This window comes from Musa acuminata, chromosome BXJ3-3 (genome assembly GCF_036884655.1).
Source record: "Musa acuminata AAA Group cultivar baxijiao chromosome BXJ3-3, Cavendish_Baxijiao_AAA, whole genome shotgun sequence".
NCBI classification, from domain to species: Eukaryota; Viridiplantae; Streptophyta; class Magnoliopsida; order Zingiberales; family Musaceae; genus Musa; species Musa acuminata.
In genome coordinates, this window is record NC_088351.1 from 5,499,184 (window position 1) to 5,521,384 (window position 22,201).

General features: G+C 41.0%; 2 protein-coding genes across 2 annotated transcripts; one reads left to right on the forward strand and one right to left on the reverse strand.

Annotated features, from left to right (window-relative positions):
* The first annotated feature begins 355 nt into the window (after window positions 1–355).
* Window positions 356–7,862, forward strand: LOC135634177 (phospholipid:diacylglycerol acyltransferase 1-like). The gene is made up of 6 exons (XM_065144456.1): window positions 356–955; window positions 2,489–2,711; window positions 2,894–3,177; window positions 4,580–4,979; window positions 6,281–6,546; window positions 7,051–7,862. The coding sequence occupies exons 1-6, from the start codon at window positions 486–488 to the stop codon at window positions 7,535–7,537; spliced, it is 2,130 nt and encodes a 709-aa protein (XP_065000528.1). The 5' UTR covers window positions 356–485; the 3' UTR covers window positions 7,538–7,862.
* Window positions 7,863–13,158: 5,296 nt separating this feature from the next.
* On the reverse strand, window positions 13,159–17,085 carry LOC103977612 (putative lipoxygenase 5). The gene is made up of 9 exons (XM_009393176.3): window positions 16,625–17,085; window positions 16,256–16,536; window positions 15,914–16,151; window positions 15,356–15,679; window positions 15,172–15,257; window positions 14,972–15,079; window positions 14,596–14,900; window positions 14,245–14,511; window positions 13,159–14,128 (listed from the first exon to the last, which is right to left on the reverse strand). The coding sequence occupies exons 1-9, from the start codon at window positions 17,001–17,003 to the stop codon at window positions 13,372–13,374; spliced, it is 2,745 nt and encodes a 914-aa protein (XP_009391451.2). The 5' UTR covers window positions 17,004–17,085; the 3' UTR covers window positions 13,159–13,371.
* Between the last annotated feature and the right edge of the window lie 5,116 nt (window positions 17,086–22,201).

The window sequence follows — 22,201 nt, forward strand, 5'->3', positions numbered from 1 at the left end:
TGGTTATGCGTCCATGGGCCCCACGTTTCCATGCCTTGGGAACTGACACTAGTCTCGTGTTTGCTCCCTCGGCCCGGACACGAGAGGCGCACCCACAGCCACGTGTCGCAAGGTGCAGGGCACCTGTCAGGTGGGTCGTGGTTCACGGCAAAGCCAACTCCGGGAATTCCATTAATCGTACCACGGTGGGTCCGGTTCTCTTTGGGACCCACAACAGAATGAATGTTTTGATTGGTGGGAATGGAGGGTTATGGTCGTCGCTGTTCACTGAATCCTCACCGTTGATCAGACTTCGTTCCCTGAGACCATAACGGGTTGCTATTTATTAGAAAAAGAAGGCTTTATATTCACCACTTTTTGCGGGCTGTTCCTCCTCCCGCGGCGGCCTCCTCCCTCGCTGCCGCCACAATCCTTCTCCCCCGCCGGATCTCTACGGAAACCTAGGGTTAGAGTTCGTCCGATCCTTCTGCCTTTGGATCGATCAGATGGCGATGCTCAGGCGGAGGAAGGGCCCTCCGGCTCCGCCGCCCCCGCCGCCGTCTGAAGACCACTCCTCCGCCTCCCCCGTCGCCAGCTCTCCCAAGGCGGAGGTCAATGAGACAGAGAAGGCCAAGGCGTCGGAGAAGGTCAGAAAGGAGCGGAAGGGGCGGTGGTCGTGCCTCGACAGCTGCTGCTGGTTCGTCGGGGTGATCTGCTCCGCGTGGTGGCTGCTGCTGTTCTCCTACAACGCGATGCCGGCGTCGTTCCCTCAGTACGTGACGGAAGCCATCACGGGCCCGCTTCCCGACCCGCCGGGAGTGAAGCTCCAGAAGGAGGGGCTCAAGGCAAATCACCCCGTGGTGTTCGTGCCCGGGATCGTCACCGGGGGGCTGGAGCTCTGGGAGGGGCACCAGTGCGCCGACGGACTCTTCCGCAAGCGCCTCTGGGGTGGAACCTTCGGAGAGGTCTACAAGAGGTAGCAAAGACAACCCCCTTTATCTACTTCTATTTATCTGCCTTAGGGTTTTCTTCCTATTTGGATTCCATCCAAAATTTGGATTTTCAAGATTCAAGATTGCTTCGAGAAGCTAGGAAGGAGTAATTTTTTACAGAACTGGAAATTGCCGTACGTGCTTTCGTAGTTGCTTATCTTTCAGAATTTGAGATTTTTTAGTAGATTGCATTAGTAAAAATAAGATATTCCGCATAAATGTAAACTTTGTTGGCTGCAGACAATTCATTAGTCCATAATTTTTCTGTCTCCTGTCTTGATTCGAAACTACAAGAAATATTGTAGCAAGACATTGTATAGACTCCATAAACACTGTCACTTCTTTTCTTTTTCTGATATTCTAAAGGACCTCTATTTAAATCTTTCGAATTGGATTTGTTATGGTTTTGTAGTATTTGACAAAGTTGAGCAAATTAAAATGTTAAATCAATAATACTTCAATCTATGCTTGATTTGTTGGATGCTCTGCTTTAGTTGAACTTCTTGTTCAGATCAAGTTGGATTTTTATGTGATGCTCCAATTTGGACAGTAAAGGACTTCTTTTTATGAATTTGGGAAAGGCCTTACTTCTCTTCTATAGAGTTTTTCTAGGACTCAGCATTGTCTTCTGTTTCCTTGTTTGAATATATGTACAACTAAGAAATATTTACTTGATACTATTACGTTTCTAAATAGGATTTCTTCTGTACTTGTATCTTATGTTTTGCTACTGGAATTTTTAATTATTGGTACTACTACCTGGTATTTATAAGTGTGCCCTTCAATTATAGTTTTAGCTTTGAGAACCTAACGTGTGTCATTCTAGTTTACTGTTTAAAATTTTGAATATTCTTCTTGGGAACAGTGTTCACTCGTAATAATCAAATTTCCTAAAATAATCTTGTATAAGATTGATTTCCTCAACATCTTTGTTGTATGTCCTAGCATTTTGTTTGATCTCCTCCTGCTTTTGCACAATCTTAAAGCCATTGGCTGGCTTCTAAGTTTTCTCCAACTGTTAATATGCTCCTTAAAAATTGCTTCAGTTCCGGTTTTATCTATTCCTAGTTGTTAGATATTAATAATGAGCATATTAATGCGCTCTCATGGCTACCTGTAGAGTCAAGTTTACATTATATATATCCTGTCATAAAACCATGGCAATTCTTACTGAAGAAGAGCCTAAAGTTGATGCAATCTGTAAACTACAACTATTTTTGACATTCATTTTATTGATTGCTTCTGTTCCTCTCAAGACAAGCAGTAAAGTTTTCCTATCTTCAGTAGTATTCCTGTTATACTCATCATTGTTTTTTGATATGCAAGTATAATCAACTTTACTGTTTTTTTTTTTTTTCTCCTTTTCTTGTTGCTTCTTGCTCAGCTAAGATACAACTTGCAGGTTGCCTCAATAAAATTATTGATAATCTCTAATGAGGTTCTTTATCCTTTTAACTATATTTTCTGATAATAAATGGTGATTTTTTATTTCTTATTCGGTGGTTCCACGGTCTCAGACCCTTATGTTGGGTGGAACATATGTCGCTGGATAATGAAACTGGATTGGACCCTCCAGGAATAAGAGTTAGGCCGGTTACTGGGCTTGTTGCCGCAGATTATTTTGCTCCTGGATACTTTGTATGGGCAGTTTTGATTGCTAATTTGGCTCGCATTGGTTATGAAGAGAAGACAATGTACATGGCTGCATATGATTGGAGAATGTCATTTCAGAACACAGAGGTTCTTACATTTCCTTAAACCATTATATTCATTATTTTGTTAGTGTCTGCTTTGTTGATCTCTTATGGACTCTTTTTTTCCTCCTGCGGATAATTTTGTTTCTTATATCCTATCTACCACAGTCTCTTGTCCAACCAATTACAATCTCTTTACCGTTTTCCATCTCAAAATTGGTTGTGCAGGTACGTGATAAAATGTTGAGCAGAATAAAAAGTAACATAGAACTCATGGTCTCTACGAATGGTGGAAGGAAGGTGGTAGTTATTCCACATTCCATGGGAGTCTTGTACTTTTTGCATTTTATGAAGTGGGTTGAGGCACCTGCTCCAATGGGGGGGGGTGGTGGTCCAAACTGGTGTGCAGACCATATAAAAGCAGTTATGAATATTGGAGGGCCATTTTTAGGTGTTCCAAAAGCAGTTGCAGGACTATTTTCAGCTGAAGCAAAAGATGTTGCTGTTGCAAGGTAGTTGTCATTTTAACTACCTGGATATTAGTTATTCAAAATAATTTCCATCGGTTATGGATTTTTTACTTGTGGCTGACTAGGGAATAATATATATTGTTTCAGAAGATATAAATGTTGTTCAGATAACTGAGTATTTTGTACATAACCACTGATGCATACTAGTTGTAGTAGCCTAGTTCCTGTTATGTGCCTACTATTAATGCTGCTGTTCTGTATAGTTTCTCTGAATCGTTATACTTCTGGTAGGATTGCTTCTGACATAAAGTATAGTTGGTTATAACCTCTTGGAAAGCAACTTTTTCTGTTACATTTGATCTTTAAATTTGTTAGTGCAATACTCATTTTTGTCAGAGTCAAGAATACCAATTAAGATGTGGTGTACAGAGTTAAGAGTAGGAAGATTCGATCCCAAATCGATCAATTGATGAAAAATGTAAGATTGACGGATCCAAAACACTAGAACTGTTAGAAAATTCTCTATCTAAACATAATAATTACAATGATTTATGACTCATATTAAATATTAAAAAGAAATATGCTTGTTTCATTACACTTCAAATTATTGTAAAAATTCGGTATGCTAAATCTTTAGGTTGTTTTTCTTAAGTGTAGAAACATATCCTCTTGTACTGGCTGAACTGGTCATTCTTGTGTCTGTTTACTCTGTTCTGCCATTTTATTGCTGCTAGGTAATATTTGTACCAACAATGCAATGATGGCTTCTAAAGCTCTATGACCATTACTCGTAGCATTCATCTTCCAAATTCCAGATGTGGTCCAGCCAACCTCATGAGGACAATCTTTGCCTCATCTTCTACTCCAGTGGTTATAGAAAGCACGAATAATAGTGACAGGAAGAAAGATGTAAGAGGAGAGCGCAATACTAGTACGAGAAAGTTGTGGATATGCCATCGTATAGAACACAGGGGTGAATGCTTACGGAAATTATTAACTATTTGTTTGAGATATCATTTATCGGAATAATTGGCTTATAATTATGCTGCAGCTATGTTTCTGGCAGCTCTCCTCGATGACTTCATTTGTGCCGAAGCATTGGAAGGAGATACCAGAATAAAACATTCCTTCTTAGAGGCCCGTTCTCATGGGTTTGTCATTACTTGAAAAACAATTACTTGTAACTTGTACGAAAAGTCCTACATAGCATGACTAGCTGTAGCTGATCAGAGACGAACTAAAGCTGTCAGATCTAGATGCATGTGAAATCATAAAATCATTAATGTGCTGAAGGAAGCTTAATGAGAAAAAGAAACAAAAAGGATGTAACATTTTGGCTTTTAATAGATGATTTGTTTGTTGAACGAAGGCTTGTCCTTCCTTTTAAGTTTATGTCCTTTTTCCAACTAACGAATACAATAACCTTATGATTCCTTTATGTTAGGGCCATCGCACCTGGTGTGTTGGATTCTGATTTTTTGGGGCTTCAGACTTTACGTCATGTTATGCGTATGACTCGCACATGGGATTCAACTATGTCCATGATTCCAAAAGGTGGTGATACCATTTGGGGTGGTTTTGATTGGTCGCCAGAAGGCGGCTATGAGTGTAGCCCCAAGAAGCATAAGAACAATGATTCTCATGCTTCCAAAGATGTTGATGGGACTTCCAAGCATAAGAATAATGATTCTCATGCTTCCAAAGATGTTAATGGGGCTTCCAAAGATGTTGATGGGGAGACGGTTAAATCTCAATCACAAAGTGTCAACTATGGCAGAATTGTTTCTTTTGGGAAACATGTTGCGGAGACACCTTCAGCCAAGATACAGCAAATTGATTTTCGGGTAATTATACACTGTAACTGGTTGGTCCTGTTTCCCAAGAAGGCATATGCATTAGCATGTAGGAATTTCATTATTGTTTCAGATTTAACATATGGCTACAATCAACCTGTTAATTTATATTTTCTTCTGGCAGCTGTTTATCTTGCTCATTGCAAATTATCATGAAACATTGCGTACACTGAGAGCTTCATGTTAATCCAAAATAATTGAAGAAACATTGTTCATCTAATGTTAAATTAGTCAGGTTTAGCATAAGCAAGTCACCACCTGAAATATCTTATAATTGAATAATGGCAAGTGCCTCCGCTGCTTGTTGGTCACCCACAATACCAATGTTCAATTTATCTCCTGTTTTTTTGTCAATTCAATATTTGATAATACTTGTAGTTATCACTATGATTCTGACTGTTGCAAACGCAAATGCTTGCAAATAGCAATTCAATTACAGCTATCTATGTGCCTGCATATATAGTTGCTAATTGCAAGTGCGATATAACACGGTTGTTTGGATAGCTGCAAGTGATGTGATATGGTGATTCTTTGATTTACCAGTTGAATTTTGGTTTTGGGAGGGAGAGGGAGGAGAAAAATTACCTCTCCCAACTATCACGAGGTTAATGTTTTTGTTTGTGCAACACTTATTTATCGCACTCATGCACAAAAGAAGTCAATTGTCTCAAACGTTTGCAAGAATGATTATCAGAGTCATGCACAAAAGAAGTCAATCTTCTCAAATGATTGCAAGAATGATTTTCACACATGCACAAAAAAAAATAATCTTCTCAAACAATTGCAAGAATGAAGGTCTTGGGCTACTCCACACGTGCATAATTTCTCAAAGGGGAGTTCAACACAAACTATAATAAATGTTGGGATTTTATTATAAGAAATAAAGCTTATAACATGATACAGTGCTGCAGTGGCCCTAAGAGCATGGATAGAGGACATCGTCACCCAAACATTGTGCAGGAGCGAAGTGGTCAATGTTTATGAATTTTGCTCTATTTCCTGGCCATTTGGTTGATACGATGGTGGTTCTTGTCTGTTTACTTTTCATTTATTGTTAGTTTCACTTGATTCAGGAATTACTACATCATGATCTTCTTAGTTGTCAAGAATTTGTCTTTGCATGTCATATTTTAGATATCCATCTCTTTAAATCTGATGAACTGTTTTATGGCTTGCATAAATTCGCAAGTTCTGTCATTGCTTGTGATCAAGCTAGTTGGATTAATAAAGTCATATTTTGTTAAAACTCATTCTACATGCTTTTACAATGATGTATTCTTCTGTAAATACAGGGTGCAGTTAAGGGAAACAATGTTGCCCATTCAAATGCTTCATGTCGGGAAATTTGGACGGAGTACCATGAATTGGGGTGGGCAGGAATCAAAGCGGTTGCTGACTATAAAGCATATACAGCTAGTTCCCTCTTGGATCTTCTCCATTTTGTTGCTCCAAAGATGATGCAGCGAGGAAGTCAACATTTTTCGTATGGAATTGCTGATAATCTAGATGACCCAAAGTATATGCACCATAAATATTGGTCAAATCCCTTGGAGACAAAGTAAGGCTCCACCTTAAAATAACCCAATATCCTTACATTTTGCTTGCTGTTTGGCCTATTCCTCATAAAAATTACTTTTAGTAATATAGTAATTTAATGAAACAAAGATCTCCCAGAAATTATCCAAAGTTACTCTAAAAGTCTATACCATTTACACAGTCTATACAGTGGGTTTAGTTCTTTATTTTTTATTTTAATTTTTAAAGAATTGGAAATGGATGGTTTACATTATGTATTCTGGCTGAATGCTGCTGCTCCACTAGTGCCCCAATTATTCTCCTTTGATACCTCATGTTTGTCCATTCTTCTGGGAATTCGATATTTTAGGACAAAATTAAATTGTCCATAACAACGAGAATACAACTAATATTTCTCACCAAAGTACCATTTATATACAACCTGTATATATCATAGAGGAACTTTATGATTGTACTGATAGCAAGATTATGCTCCTGATTTCTTTATGCTTGTACAAATCACCATGTTTAATCTTATCCTTTTCAGGTTACCAAATGCTCCCGATATGGAGATATATTCTCTTTATGGAGTGGGAATTCTTACAGAAAGAGCATATGTTTACAAGTTATCCCCTTCTGCTGAGTGCTACATTCCGTTTCAGATTGATACCTCAGCCAACGGTGGACATCAACAAAACTGCTTGCAGGGTGGTGTTTACTTGGCTGATGGTGACGAGACCGTGCCAGTGTTAAGTGCAGGTTACATGTGTGCAAAAGGATGGCGTGGAAAAACCCGGTTCAATCCCTCTGGTATAAAGACATACGTGAGGGAGTACAATCATGCTCCTCCAGCAAATCTCTTGGAAGGCCGGGGCACACAGAGTGGTGCCCATGTTGATATAATGGGCAACTTTGCTTTGATAGAGGATGTTATCAGAGTAGCAGCAGGAGCCACTGGAGAAGACTTGGGTGGTGGTGATCAAGTGTATTCTGATATATTTAAATGGTCAGAGAAGATCAACCTACGCCTATAAATTCAGACGATAATTCCCGTAAAGTGAAATACGCCTATAAATTCATATTTTGGTTGGAGCTAAACCTGGAGATAAATTTGAGAATAGCAGGAACACAATTTGACAGCAAATCGAAATTGACGTTCAAAAGCTTGTTGGAACCTTGTGACGCCATTGATGTTGGATTGAATTGGTTTACCCAACTTGTGGGACAACTCAATGGGGGAATCAGATTACTTTTGTATTCTTTTGACTCAAAATATTTGAGGACAGCTTAAATGGTTTTATGACAATGTACAGACTCTTGTTGATTATGAGCAACCAACGTGAAAAGAGTTGATGAGTTCTCGAAGAAGGAGATCCAAAATTGAACATGTGGAAGATGGATTAGATGACGATCTTATGACATTGTAGATATGAATGGGGAACCAAAAAGAATCATAAAATATTTTGCTGACGAAACAATTTACAATATAGCATGGATCATGAACTCATTGCTTAGCTAGCGAAAATGCTCAATGCAAAACTGACATAACGAAATAAATAGCTATTATCTATGACTCCAGGCCGGCATACAATCTCTCCTTTTTGGCTTTTAGCTTCTCGATCTCATTAATTTTCTCCATTATCGCTTCATGACTGCTGCCCAACAGCTGCTTCTCCAAAATCGCTATCTGCCTGTCGATGCTTTTGATCTGTCAATAAGATAAGAAGAATATAAGATAGTGAGCGAATTGATAGATGGGAATGGAGCGACGATCGAGTGAGAATTAACCTTTCGGCTAGGCCAGCGGGCCACTCCATTTCGACGGCAGGCGTGCTTGATTGCAGTGGAACAGAGCTTGAGCCTCTTTGCAGCGTCTGCTATGGGGAGGTGGAAGTAATCTGCCAATTCCTTCAGGCTCATGTTGTGTGCACGTTCTCTCTGTCTCACCACACCCACCCGAGTCAACATACGAGTAAGAGAAGCACTCCTATTCCCCACCAAAGCATGTTTAGATCGACGGATTACTATTACCTGCGCAGCGAGTCCAGTCTTGATCTTTGCCCTGGCCGAAGCAACCATGGGGGCTTGTGCTTCAATAGAAAGAGATGTGTTTTCCGTAGGAACAGTACCTGCTAACATAAGGGAAAAGTTCACACTGAAGCGAAAGCACGTACGTGTGCATGCATGCATAAGTGCCTCACCTGGAGCTTGCTCCGATGGCTGCAACCATGATTCCATGATACTGTAATCTGGCAATTCCGTCTTGACGCCACCACAGAGGGCGTTGTAATATGGTGTCGCTGTGTCCTGCATGATGACGGAGCCATCAGCATCCAACAACATAATGTACATCTTCAGAAACCCTTCAACCCACGCGCCCGTCTGCGTGCTAAGACTGCAAGAAATGAAACCACCATATCACCGTCGAGGCCATGAAGTGGGTTTGCACGAGGACAACGAAACCAAGTCTTACTTGATGTAGTAGAAATCCACAGTGCCATGCTGACCCATCTCGCCCTGATGTTCTATCTCAAATATCGCATGGGTGAAGAAGCCTGGACCTCCATGGACCACAACCTTCACATTCTGAAATCCTACAAGCATCACACACGGAGGATTACTAGAACGTAACTGCACCTTCCGCTCTCCTTTCCAAGAAGATGAAACGTAGGGTTCCGACATGCGTACCGTTGGAATGAACCAGTTCTCTTAATACGCAGCAGTTGGTGCAGTCCAACTGGCCCGGCTGGAACTGGACGAAGACGGGATCGACGACCTCGGTGTTCCTGGAACTACCCTCTCCGGAGTCGAAATCCTGCACACCCTGGAGAATGGACTCGTAGTTGAGACCCCACACGGGTGAATCATCGTACGCTGGTTCCGGAGTTTGGTCCAGCCGCGCAGGGTGGTGGTCATTGGGGAGCGGCGGCGGCGGCGGCGGCAGCGGGAGAGGTTCCGGGTCGGAGAAGTTGAGATAACGGAGGATGTCGTCCTCGGCGTCGGATCGATCAGGCTTGTCCATACCACAACCCGGCGTTCCGACACAACGGTGTGCTGTGGTGGCCGGGCCGGAGCGTGAAGGGGTGGACAAGGTGATCGACGTCAGTGTGTGGAGAATGAATGCGAGTAGGGCTCGGGGGTTAAATAAGGCGGGAAAAGTGACGGTTATGGGATCCTGTAAAAGGAAACCAACCAACACTGTGTTGTCGGAGACGGACGCGTCTCCTGAGACGCTCGTTTCGGGTTACTTCCTGCTGATCCGCAGCCTCTCCTCATCTTATCATTCTCTATCGCCTTAAGTGTGGTCGTGGTAAGAGCTGATTTGTCATTATATTATGGAATCGTTTAAGCAAAGAGACGGCCTACGGCTCACGAGGCCACACACCCAATGGAGCGGGGCCATGCCACGCGTCCAATCTTTATTGGGGTCTATAAGAAGGCCCATCAAGCCCTCGCGTCCGCATATAATATCCTGCTCTGTGGACGCGGCCGCATAGACTGTAGTACGAGAGGGTTCGCGCCACAATGCTCGTCTCATGAAATTAATTTGTATTGTTAGGAAAGTTGTGTTAATTAATGGATCCCTTCTTTTCTATCATCTATTCGAAGTCATTAATTATCTTACTCGTACTTGAACGACATAAATGAATCAAATAGTATTCCTCGACTAACATTTCATCTCTTTTCTTCACATCCTCGCTCTCAAGAATTGTTAATCGTAGCCAAAGTAATCAACTGATGAGTGTTTACCCACTTCACTATTATTATAATGAATTTTGTGGATATTGAATCTGATGGGAGAGTCTTAATATCCTTTTCAAATGGCTTCTTATTAATTAATTATATTGATTTATTATCCTTTTCAAATGATGATTTAATATAATAAATAATAATTAAATTAAAAAAAATTAATTTATTTAATCAAAAGTGATGATAAATTTTAAAAATTTATTATAATTAGTGACTATATAATATATGTTCAACTAATGTTATGATGAATTTTGATTATTTAGTGCATCAGAAATTCAAAATCAACTAATATCAAGACCTAACGCGTCTCGATGTTGGAAAGTAATTATTTTTTCTACAAAATTATATCAGTGTTAAAATTAGTAAGTAGTTTAGAAAGACTTAGAAAAAATTAAATATAATACTAATTAGAAAGAGTAAGAATCATCAATTTTGTGCATCTAAGATTTTTTATTTTATTTTTTTAGATCATTTGATTTAAAAAGTAATATGGTTATATGAAATCATCAAACGTTACTCAAACATAAATAGTCACTTGAACTAGTGAATATTATTATTAGTGTAATTACATATTCTATTCTTATGATGAGATGTTTAACGACGTATCCAAATTGATATAATAGATAATATGATAATTTATAGTCTAAGCATTAGGCTCCTTATAAAAAATACATTACAATGAGTTGAACATAACAATAAGAAACTAAAAATAATAAATCATACCTCATCTAACTCATCTAAATATTTCTTCTTCCTTTTGAGATATAGGTCCTAAAATCAACAAATGAAGCTCTCACAAGACATCTAACTCAATGATCGGAGCTAATTTACAATGATTCGTGAAGACCAGCTAAGTCAATTAATTAGCACGTAATAAACTCAACACTCTTCACTCAATTACTCTTTCATCTATAGTTTGGGGTCTTTCATTCTTTCTAATGGCATAAATTAATAATAATATAGAAACAAATCTTGACAGAAGCCCCAACTCTCTGCCTATTCCACTTCCCTATCATGCTGTATTCCTACGCTTCTGAGGGAGTGATGTGTGGAAGTAGCCGTCAAACAAAGGAGAGTGATCTAATTTTTGGTTGGATTTATAGTTGATTTGATTCAAATAATGTGTCATTATAATAATGGTGTCACATTTAAGAGTTAAATGACTAATATTTAGGATCTTTTATTAGGAGTTAACATATCAATTAAATAGTTTAAAATTTTAATCCATAACAAAATATAATGAGCTAATTATATATTACCTCATATAATTAGTTATTCTTAGTATTTTCGTTACTACACTTTCAAAAATTATATTGAGATTTTTTTTTAACTATATAAAATTATCTTTTAAACTCTGGGATCTTAATATTTTACTTTGATAAGTATAGAAATCTTAATGTATTTTTTGAAAGTATAAAGATTGAAATATTAAAAGAGACTAATTATAAAGGATGATTTATAATTTATCTAAATATATGATATTGATTAGTATTTTATTGTATCATTGAGCATCATATACGTCACTTAATCTAATGAATAACTCATTTGTGAACATTATATATATCATTTAATTTAATAAATTACTCGTGTGAGCGTCATACGACCTAATATATAACCTTAACATTGGTTTTGGAACTGTAAGTTTTTGTTTTGTCAAATTGATAATGGGAACCAAACGGTTCCAATCTTAACTCATATTTAAAAAAAAATTATAATTTTTAATTTTATAATGCCTCTCCAATTAGCTATTTATTTAATTATTGAAAAGACTAGATTCATCAATTGTAAGGGCATTTAGGGTATTTAGGTTTTTTTATAATAAGTTCAGAACTGAATTGGAGCTACTAATTCCAATTTCAAATTTCAAAAATCAGATTCCAACCATTACAATCGATTCTATTTCTGATCCAGAATAACCAAACTGTTAATCTAGTTTAATTTCAAGTTTTTGACCATTTCAGTTTCCATTCTAAACCAATATTAATCAAAGTCTAGTATTAAAAAAAATATCTAATTTAAAAATATAAAATATATAAAGATAAAAGGATAAATTCTTGGAAAAAAATCTTATGTTTTGATAAATTCTCGAGGAAAGCCCTTTTAAGTGAAAATATAATTTTGTCGATCTATCATCAGTTTGCCTCGTTCTATACCATAGCCCTTTCCTTCTTACATTATTCTTACCGTTGTCGACTCTACTGGTCCTTGTTTTCCTACGTTATCTCTACTTTTGTTACGTCGTTGGCTCTCATCGAAGCTACCCTTGCGTTTCTCACCCTTGTTGTCCTCACTTGTGGCATGAGTGGTTAGCACCGTTATCCTACCTTCCCTCACATCTGTATTGTTCGACTTGCCCTTACCTCCATGATCCTTGTTGGTACTCGTTGGACTCACACTTGTAGATCCCTATTGATAACTTTCAGACCTATCATTGTCTTCGTGGATCCTTGTTGGACCTTGCTAAATTCACATTTACCTTAGGGGAGGTGACCAGCAGATTAACCCTGTGTGCCTCGCCCATATCATTCTCGCCTACAGCATAGACGACTAGCAATGAAGACATAGGTGACCAGCAACCCATCCGTGAAGGTAGCTAATGACCCGTGTGCAGGCAAACAACGAAAGCATAAGTAAAGAAACCTACACAACAACTAAATAACAAAAATAACTAGTAATAGAAGCACAAATGGAGGCAATTAGGTGTAAAGCACAACAGTAAAATTATCATTTATAAACAAAAAATACTTTACGAAAATTAAAAAAAATGAGAGCCCTCTACAAGAATTTTTCTAAGGATTTTTTCTTAAATTCAACCAAGAAAAAAATTAAAATATTTTTTTATTAAATATGTGACGTGATTGATTGATCCATCATTTGACTATGAGGCTTCATTCATCCAATTTTTAATTATTTCAAAATTCATATAATCAATATTTTGCAACATGCTTCCTCCCATAAATGGAGGGCAAATATGGCTATCCACGGTCCATACCTTTTACATCCACTATATCTATGTCAACTATTTACATTGAGTACACAGTGTTCCAATGCCTCATCTCTTTGAAGATAACCCTATCATATTTACCTTTTGGTGAAATGTGTACTATCAGCTCGTGGATCAAATGGTGACACTATTGGGAACCCCTCGGCACGTGATCCCGGGTCCGGAACTCGGAGCCATCAACTCGTACGGCAAGACCCCGGCGCCGCACCGATTCCGCCTCGCCGGGTCGGCGTTCCGCCTCGCGATCTCCGACTCGGCCCGCCTGACCTCCGACGCGAATTCGTGGAACGCCTCCACCATCTCGCCGTCCCCGGTCCACGTGTAAGGGTCCGGTCGCTCCCCCAGGTACTCCTCGTCCACCGAGTGCGTCGACAGCGTGTCGATCACCGTCATGAACGTCGTCGCCTGAGTCAGGTTTGGCAGCGCGGACAAGAAGAACTTGGCCGGGTCAGACCGGAAGTGCTCGTACTCCGGGTCGCCCTCCACCGGGATGAGCCGGCGTAGCACCGGCGGCCGGTTCGGGATGTAGCCCCCGAGCGGGTACTGGCCGAAGTTGAGGGCCGCGTGCTGGGCCGAGCTGAGCCAGATGAGGGTGGTGAGGAAGGAGCTTAACGCGGCAGGACTCGACAGGCGCGGCCACCACGGTGCGTAGCGCTTGTCAGCGTGGCCGACATTGACGGCCTCAGCGTACCAGCTCTGGAGCTCGTAGTCGGACTGGATAGACTCGTCGTCCGGGTAGTAGGCGGCGACGTAGGTCTCGACCCACGACTGGATCGCCGACCAGAGGAGGAGGCCATCGGTCGCGTACGGGTAGTCTTCGATGACGAGCCTCAGGCCATGCGGTTGCGTCGGATCCTCCACCGCCATGCCTCTGCCATCAACACGACGACAAAGACAAGAAATCTTTAGCTAATGTTTCTTCTCTGTAGTTATTAGCGAGTTAATGAGTTCATTGTTGCTGAAGTAACGATGAAACGCTACACTTGCCTTCTGATGAGATCCGCAGGGAGTCCTTCCTGATCGAAGCGCCAATGGTTGCGGTACGCGGCAGCACTGATCTCCATGCAAACAGGACCAGGAGTGAAGCCGGACTCGATCACTCCGCCACCATTGATGAGGATTTGGCGAGCCAGGGCATTCACCTCCAATGTGTATCTCATGTGGGGCTTCAGTAGCTTGAAGATGGGATGCATCGCACTCAGTTGTCGATGAGCTGCCAATATGAATGGCTCTATGCACGCGTGTGTCTTCAACCTACAAGAAAAGCCACATGGCCGCATGTCATTCTCTGTCCATTGGGTATCCATCAAAGGCAATGATCAGCGACCGCAGACTTACCAATGATTGACGAGCTGGTGAACGCCGGCGTCGTTGGAGCAGACGTGTGCCTTGGCGAGCTGCCACAGCCAATTGCTTGTAGCATCGGTTGGCGGCGTAAGGACACGCTTCGCCCGAGCGTCGCCGGGTCTCACGGGCGGCAGACTCAGCTCGATGGCGATCGGCTTAAGAGTTCCCGACTCCGTGAGCAAGAAGATGGTGCGGGTGCCGTAGGCTTTTCGCCCATCTTGCGCATTGATCCGATCAAGGAAAGGGAGGTACACATCATGGAAGTCTAACATGAATAGCTTGTTCGCCTCCACTGCCTATTGCAGATGTTTCAGTACCCAAAGGATGACATTTTTGATTCAGCAACATTTGAACAAGTAGGAGATACCTGTTGCAGAGACATGCCATTAAGATGGCTGATGATGTGTTCTTCTTTGATGGCGGATTCAGGTGGACCATAGATAGCGGGGTCTAGCTTACTCACAGGAGGAAACACCTACAAGAATCATCGTTCACTGAGGATCTTTTCTCCACAGGTTTGCAGCATATAAATGGATGAAACCTTTGCCAAGGGATGCATGGGATTACCTGAAGCCTTTCTATGTTGACAGGGTTGATGCCTGCTACAACTTGACGGGCGAACTCGTCGTCGCGCAGCCATGCGAACTTGTCCTCTGTTGGTTGCGTGCCAAAGAGAGAACCAAGGATCAACAGATAGAACTAGAGAAGAAACAGTATTCATCATGGCGCTGAAGGCGTTGAGCGTGCTTACTTGTGATGATGTGGGGCGTATCGTATCGGAGGTGGCCCTCGGTGGACTCTTCAATCTTGGAAACGAGTGGGATCTTGTGGAAGAGCTGATCCTGCAAGGTCTGTTTCAAGCGAAGGCCTTCCTTGAAGAGGTTGTCCACCTCATGGAAGGCCTTGAAGTCATGGCTCTCCGGGGAGAAGGAAGCGACAAGCAGAGGCACGAGGTTGTGGAGCACTGCCTTTTGAGCCCCTGCTGTTAGCATCGCCTGCTTGCCCTCCTCGAACCGCTCATCACGGGGCACGTACATGGGCAGCGGATCCTCCACCCTGCTCTCGACGTGCCTATCTGCAAACGATAACGTCGAACACATACGAAATAAGTGATGTTCTCTTCACGCACTGTTTAGATTATTGAAGGAATCGCACGGCCAAACACTGAGGTTGGTGGTGACGAAGTTTCAGGACCAATGACAGGTTCAAATCCAGTTCAAGTTGTAATCAGAATTAATGGTGTCTGCACAGATTGGTACTGTTTCCAACTTTGAGCTTTTCTTAATTAATGGAGTACTACGGAGTTTACCTGTGCTTGTTGGGGGTCTCCCTGTCCTCAATCTCCTCGGGTAAGGCATCTGCTCGCCTCCAAGCGTTGGCCTGACAAAATCGATCCCTCTGTCGGGGTTGCCCAAGTCGTTGTACGTGTCGTAATCGTAGATTCTGTCGGTGAGCTTCCTCTCGCCCTTGCCATCCCCCCTCAGCTCCTTCAGCTCCCGCTGCCTCAGCTCCCGCAGCCCTGGCGGCGTCTGTGATGGCAGATAAGGCTAACATAAAGGAAACAGCCAAAAGATGCTGTCAGTAAGCACGTGTTGATGGTTGGAAGTGTTGTGTTCGACAAAGCCTTGCAATCATGGATGAATGGGGGGACCTTGTTGCTGAAGAAGACCCTCTTGTGGGGGTGGATTCTGGTGGGCTGGACCCAAGAATTGCACGGGAAGTGGACGGGGCCGCAGGCGAAGCCCTCGACGACGATGCTCTCCAAGAAGAACTCCCTCTGATGCCGGTTGAGCACCGTGATCGCTCCGGGCTCGCCGAAGCTGGAGTCCACCGTGAACTCCGCCGTGTAAACCACCCGCTCCGCCTTGGCCTTCTTCTTCTCGAACCATCCCCTCAGCGCCGCGCTGTTACTGGCCTTGGGCTTCCTCGTTCCTTTGGACATCAGATCGAATTAGATTCCAAAACGAACGAAACAATTCATTCAAACCGCCGGAAACAAGAGAAAGATGGAGTAGCCTACTCAAATCGATCTCGGCGCTGACGAGCTCCAACACCACATTCCTTCCGATCCTATCGGAGAAAGCATCGAGCTGGTTGGCGACCGTGGCCATAAGATCCTCCTTCTTCTTCCTCCTCACCGTTACCGCCGCCCGTACCTTAAACCTCACGGGCCTCTCTTCCGTCTCAACCCTCACGAACCTCTCCGTAAGTATCGCTGCAGACACCGGTTGTCGCACTACTCTCCCGGCCGCGCTACTCCTCTTCTTCAGAGGGAAGCAAGCCGGGGAGAGGAATAGCCTGCTCTGTTCGCCTCCTCGAAGCAGCGGCGACCTCGAAGAAGGAAGGAGAGGAGTCCTTTGGAGCAACGAAGAGGCCAAGATCTCCATGGAAGTCGCCATTTAATGTCTACCTTATCGACGGGAGCAGTGCAGGATTCGGCACTCCTTTTTATCTCTTTACCTCCTCTCCGTTTCTGTCAGAGACGCCTGAGGAAGGACAGGGGAGGTGAGAAGAGAACATTTATAAGGGGAGGAAAGGGTACAACAGGGAATTCAACGTAGTTTGCACGCTAGCGCGTCGCCCACATTATTCTGCGCTCACAATAAAGACGGGGAAATGGCAGCTTCGCGGCATCGTCGTCCGTTGAAATCGTTGGGAGCAACTGCTCATGCCCATCGAAATACCAATTTAGCCCCTACCATGAAAACAAAAGGAGGAAAACAATATCAGCATTGCATTTTCCACCGTCCATTCCATCAGTACAACCCCAAAACCAGCTTTATAATAAAAAAAAATTAGTCAAAAAATCATTTTTTTCACAGAAAAATAAATTTATTATTTCAAAATCTTAAAAAACCCTCCCTTTATCTACTAATTACTAGAGTGGAACATGGTTAATGAGGCTTCATCTATGTCTTGCCTGAAACATAGTGACTCACATTATTGCGACGTGCAAGATCTAGAATAATACTAAGAAAAATAATAATATCCCAATGATTGGGGAACAGTACATGTGGTGTGGCCGTGTTCTTCGCTGGCGGTCGTGCCTTGTATAATGGAAGAATTCGAAGCAAAATCTAGTGATGGCGATGGAGAGATTCCATGATTTTATGAGCTACCTTATCTATTAAATAGAAAATAATAAATTAATTAGCGGTAGAAAAATATCTAATGAAGTGTATGCTAACAACTTTAATATAATAATCGATGCTTGTCGAAGGAGAAGATGGCAATCTTTTATATCAAATGATCGCGAGGTGCTATGAAAGATTAGATATGATAGCGGATATTAAATTTATTTGATATGTTTAAATCAAGCTTAGTATCTGATTTGTTAAAAAAATATAATAAAATCAAATCCGGGCTTACATTTTAGTATTTGAGTAGTTGACGGAATATTAGTAGAGAGAAGTTGATAGGTATCTTTCCCTTGTTAAATAATAATGGATATATATTTTTAGGGACATCAGTAGTTGACTTGCTTGAGATTGGAATTGTACTTATATTTGGATATTGGTTTGTAGTGAGATTTGATTTTGAGTTTAGAGACATTTTTAATTAAATTCAAATCTTAATATGATCATAATTATGAAAAAAAAAATATTTGATCAACATATCTTAAAACTTTTATTAACATCATTGCATATTGTAAGTGTCCAATCCTAAACCACTTTAGAGAATACTTTTTGTTTGGTTCGTAAATGTCATAGATTTAATTGAAATTATTTAAAATGTAAATGACAGTAGTCCGCAAAGGATTAGTCAAATTATTATATGTGTATTTACAAGAAAGAATTTGAAAGAGAAAATATACCATCATAATTAGCAACGATCATTTAGTTGAGCGTCAAATCATTTGACAAGTAATTAGAAAACTAAAATATTAGTTATAACACATATAAAAGATTAAACTAAAAAATAAAACATGATTTATATGAATATGAGAAAATAAAATAAAAATAATTTAAATAAAATATTAGTTATATCTCATCTTATTTTTTTTTTTATCAATAACATAATTTATACTTTTACATCTTTAATAAAAATATGATGTTGATGATGAATATGCCTAAATTTACAGTCAGTGTGAAATTATTCCTGAGATATAAATGTGTTATCCCTTTAAATTCTAGACGAATTCATCTCTTACGAACCAAAGCATACTACCGACCATACTTTTGGGCCACGTGCCACGATTAACTCGTTCCTCACAACATGTTATTATTGGCCAACCAAATGTAAGAAAACGATTATATACAGTAGCTTTACAAGCACGTGGCGGCGGCGGTGTTCCATTCACACGTGCTGAGATGGTGGAAGGTTCGTCGCCAAATGGTTCGGATCGGCGGCGGCCGGTTTAACGCGTACAAACGGTTCGACACCGTGTTATCCGTTTTCGACGGAGATCCGCGTTGACCGGAATCCGCCGCACGTGGCCCCCTCCTCATCTTATTGAAATTAAATATTTTATAATTAATTTAGGTGCTGTTATTTTGATTAGTTAATTTCGCGTAAAAATATTTAAATATAATTATTTGTCTCATATATGTGTATGTATTTATACCACCCAGGCAGATCATAAGGCCAGCTGAAATGAAATCGGTGGAGCAAAAATAAGACAACAAGCTCTTCACTCTCGGTGTAATTTATTGAGAGCAAAAATACTTTATTGTAGCAATAAAGTATTTATACTACTTTATTGCTACAATAAAGTAGTTGATTGAGAGCTTTGTTCTCCACCCTTTTTGACTTACTAATCCTTCACTAGAACAGTAGATTTTTGGTCTACATCACAGGAATGGAGAAAACATCGAATTTTCTGGCTTTCTATCGTCTTTCCTCATCAGCATCCGACCCGTTGTTTAGAAGCAGAAGATGGAAGTACACAATTCTTTAAGTTGGGCGGTGGAGATAAGAAAGGAAGACCAAAACTTCGTGAGGCAGAAAGGAACAAAGAAGAAAAAGGAGGAGATTGCAGCACCGGCCTTCCTTTTCAAGGGCGAAAAAGTTGCAGACGAGGAGAAAAGAGCATCTTCGTCTCCGTCCTCACGTGGAGGAAGACGCAGCAGAAACCAGCTGCCATGGAAGAATAATGAGCAGCTTTTCCCTGAGATGTTTGGGAATTGACAAGCTGTAGACTTAGAACTCCACGATCTCACTGAACCTTCAAGTACAGCTTTCGTTCGCCATCGACGAGTAGCTGTGGACATGTGGGGATGCTTACTTTTGCAACGGTGACGTATTTTGACTACAAGGATTTCGGTGATGCGTGATGTTTCGGCTCCCTTTTTTATTCTTAAAGAGGCTGCAACGAGCAACACGAGCCTCCGAAAGATGAAGCAAGCATCGCTGTTACCTCAGCCTGAGAGCAACTCCAACTAGTCGTCAGGATGTTTGTCATATAGTATTAATTGTGATTAGCGCACAAGGTGAGGATGTAAAATGATGTCATGTTGACAAGAAACACGATAGTAGATAAAAACATTTATGATCAATCTCATCATTTTTAAGAGGGTAGAGTGTCCCATGAGATTATACTAAAAATATTATCAACTTGAATCTACGAATCCATTTCATGGAGAAACTTAAAAGGTTCAATCAATCAACAGCATCAAATGAATCACCTACGCAAGGTAGACTTGCCCTATTGTCTAACTAGAGTTCGACGCGATCGAAATTATTAGGGTTGTATGCTGTGAAACCAAACACGTCTCATCTAGGAAGACCACACATCTCATACACCCCACAAATAGGTGAAACATTGTAATCAACAGCAGCTTCTGCAGGGCACAAAGCCATCTGATGAGAACACATTATTGCTCGGTGCTACTCCTAATTAAGCAGACACCAAACCTTCATGATGTGGTGATCGATCGAGCCTTGTCATATATAGCCACCGTCTCCTTTCAGCTAACCATCTGTGTGGCACAGATCTCAGCTTTGTACATCAAGTTACACAGTGATCCGACCTTCCTTTTCATGGCCTGTCACATGGGCTGCAACAGTGACCTACGTGAGAGATGAGATGATGCGTGTGATCATGAGTCCTCTCTATGTGTATAGTTGTAGCAGCATGGATAGGTAACCTAATTTGTTTGAATTTTTGGAACCATATGGACTTGCATTTGTCCACTTGATACCATAACCAGTTGCTGATCGAAAATATCTCAGCAAGTATCATGCTTTGATTGAAGCTTGGGAGTACATAATTTCCATGGTAAAGTAGGTAAAGCAAAGGACTTTTAGGAGGATGGATTGCATGCTGTTCTCATTTACGGAAGAGAATGTGGAAGATGGACGACAATAGAAATGATACCTACATCTCAGCAGAAATCTAGAATTCATGGTTAGGATGTTAAATAGATGACTAGTGTTGCTGGAATGTCAACAAAGACGGAGGGATTAAATAGAGGAAGCCATTATTTGACTCGGAATAGTTTAGGATACCGATGCCTACTATGAAGCTTTGACCTTCATTGCCTTCGCGCGTGGTTGTTCTCAATCTTTTGATATGTTACGGACCACCTCTCCTTCAATCAATTCCACGATCTTAATGGTATGATGTTGCAGGTTTGACAATTACCCGCAGGTTTAGATCAGTCTAAAGAAAAGTGCTCAGGTCAACTGCACGATAATCTCTACGACTAATGTGACACGAGCGAGATCATGATCTGCACGTAAGCACCACAAAACATGCGGCGGCGGTCACGGCCACGCCATGGCTGACGTCCTCCTCGACGCCGTCGGTGCATGGACGCGCCTTCGACATGGATCGATGATGTGCGCAGCAGCTGCGCGGGGTCGTACGTCAACGCCATTGAATTTAATGTTCAAGCATGGGGCATGAGAAGAAATCTGCTGAAGGATGGGCCATTATTGCACTCACAGACCACACTCTTGATATTGAAGATTGACATTGATATTGAAAAATGACACTTGATAGTACCTTATTAATACCTCTGTGATTGATACATTGGCACCATATTAAAAGAGAACGGTTTGAATCGATGAAAGAACCATTAAACTAATTTCAGATGTTCGAATAAGAAATCCAATTAAATATGCAGTAATATTTGAAGAACTTAAGTTGTCATCTTGAACCTTCAACCTTGATTCTCACAAACACTCTCCTAGTTCTCATGATCATCTATCCCATTATATAATCTCTCAAGTATATGATCACAGACAATTCATTTTTTATCCATACAATTTCTTTTAAGATTCAACATTACTTGAATTTTCTGAATACTTAAACATCGAAAGAAATTTATCATGCACGCTCTCAATTTAGTCTTATAAAGTGGGTTGATGTTCTCATTCTTAATCAGCTAGCAACATTCTCAAGAAAAGACCATGGTTGAAGCATCCTTCAGACAACCAAAATATATCATGTTGCATGCTCTTACATGTATATTTGATGGACATAGGCAATAACTCATTGGATTATTTATACTTTTTGTCACGGTCAGAATTGATCCATGATGATCATAATGAGATAATTAATGAGATGAGGTATGTGAACACCCAAAGTGAATGATGATCCACTGACTAATTGTGATTTGGGATGAAATGAACACCACTTGTATCCTCATAGCTT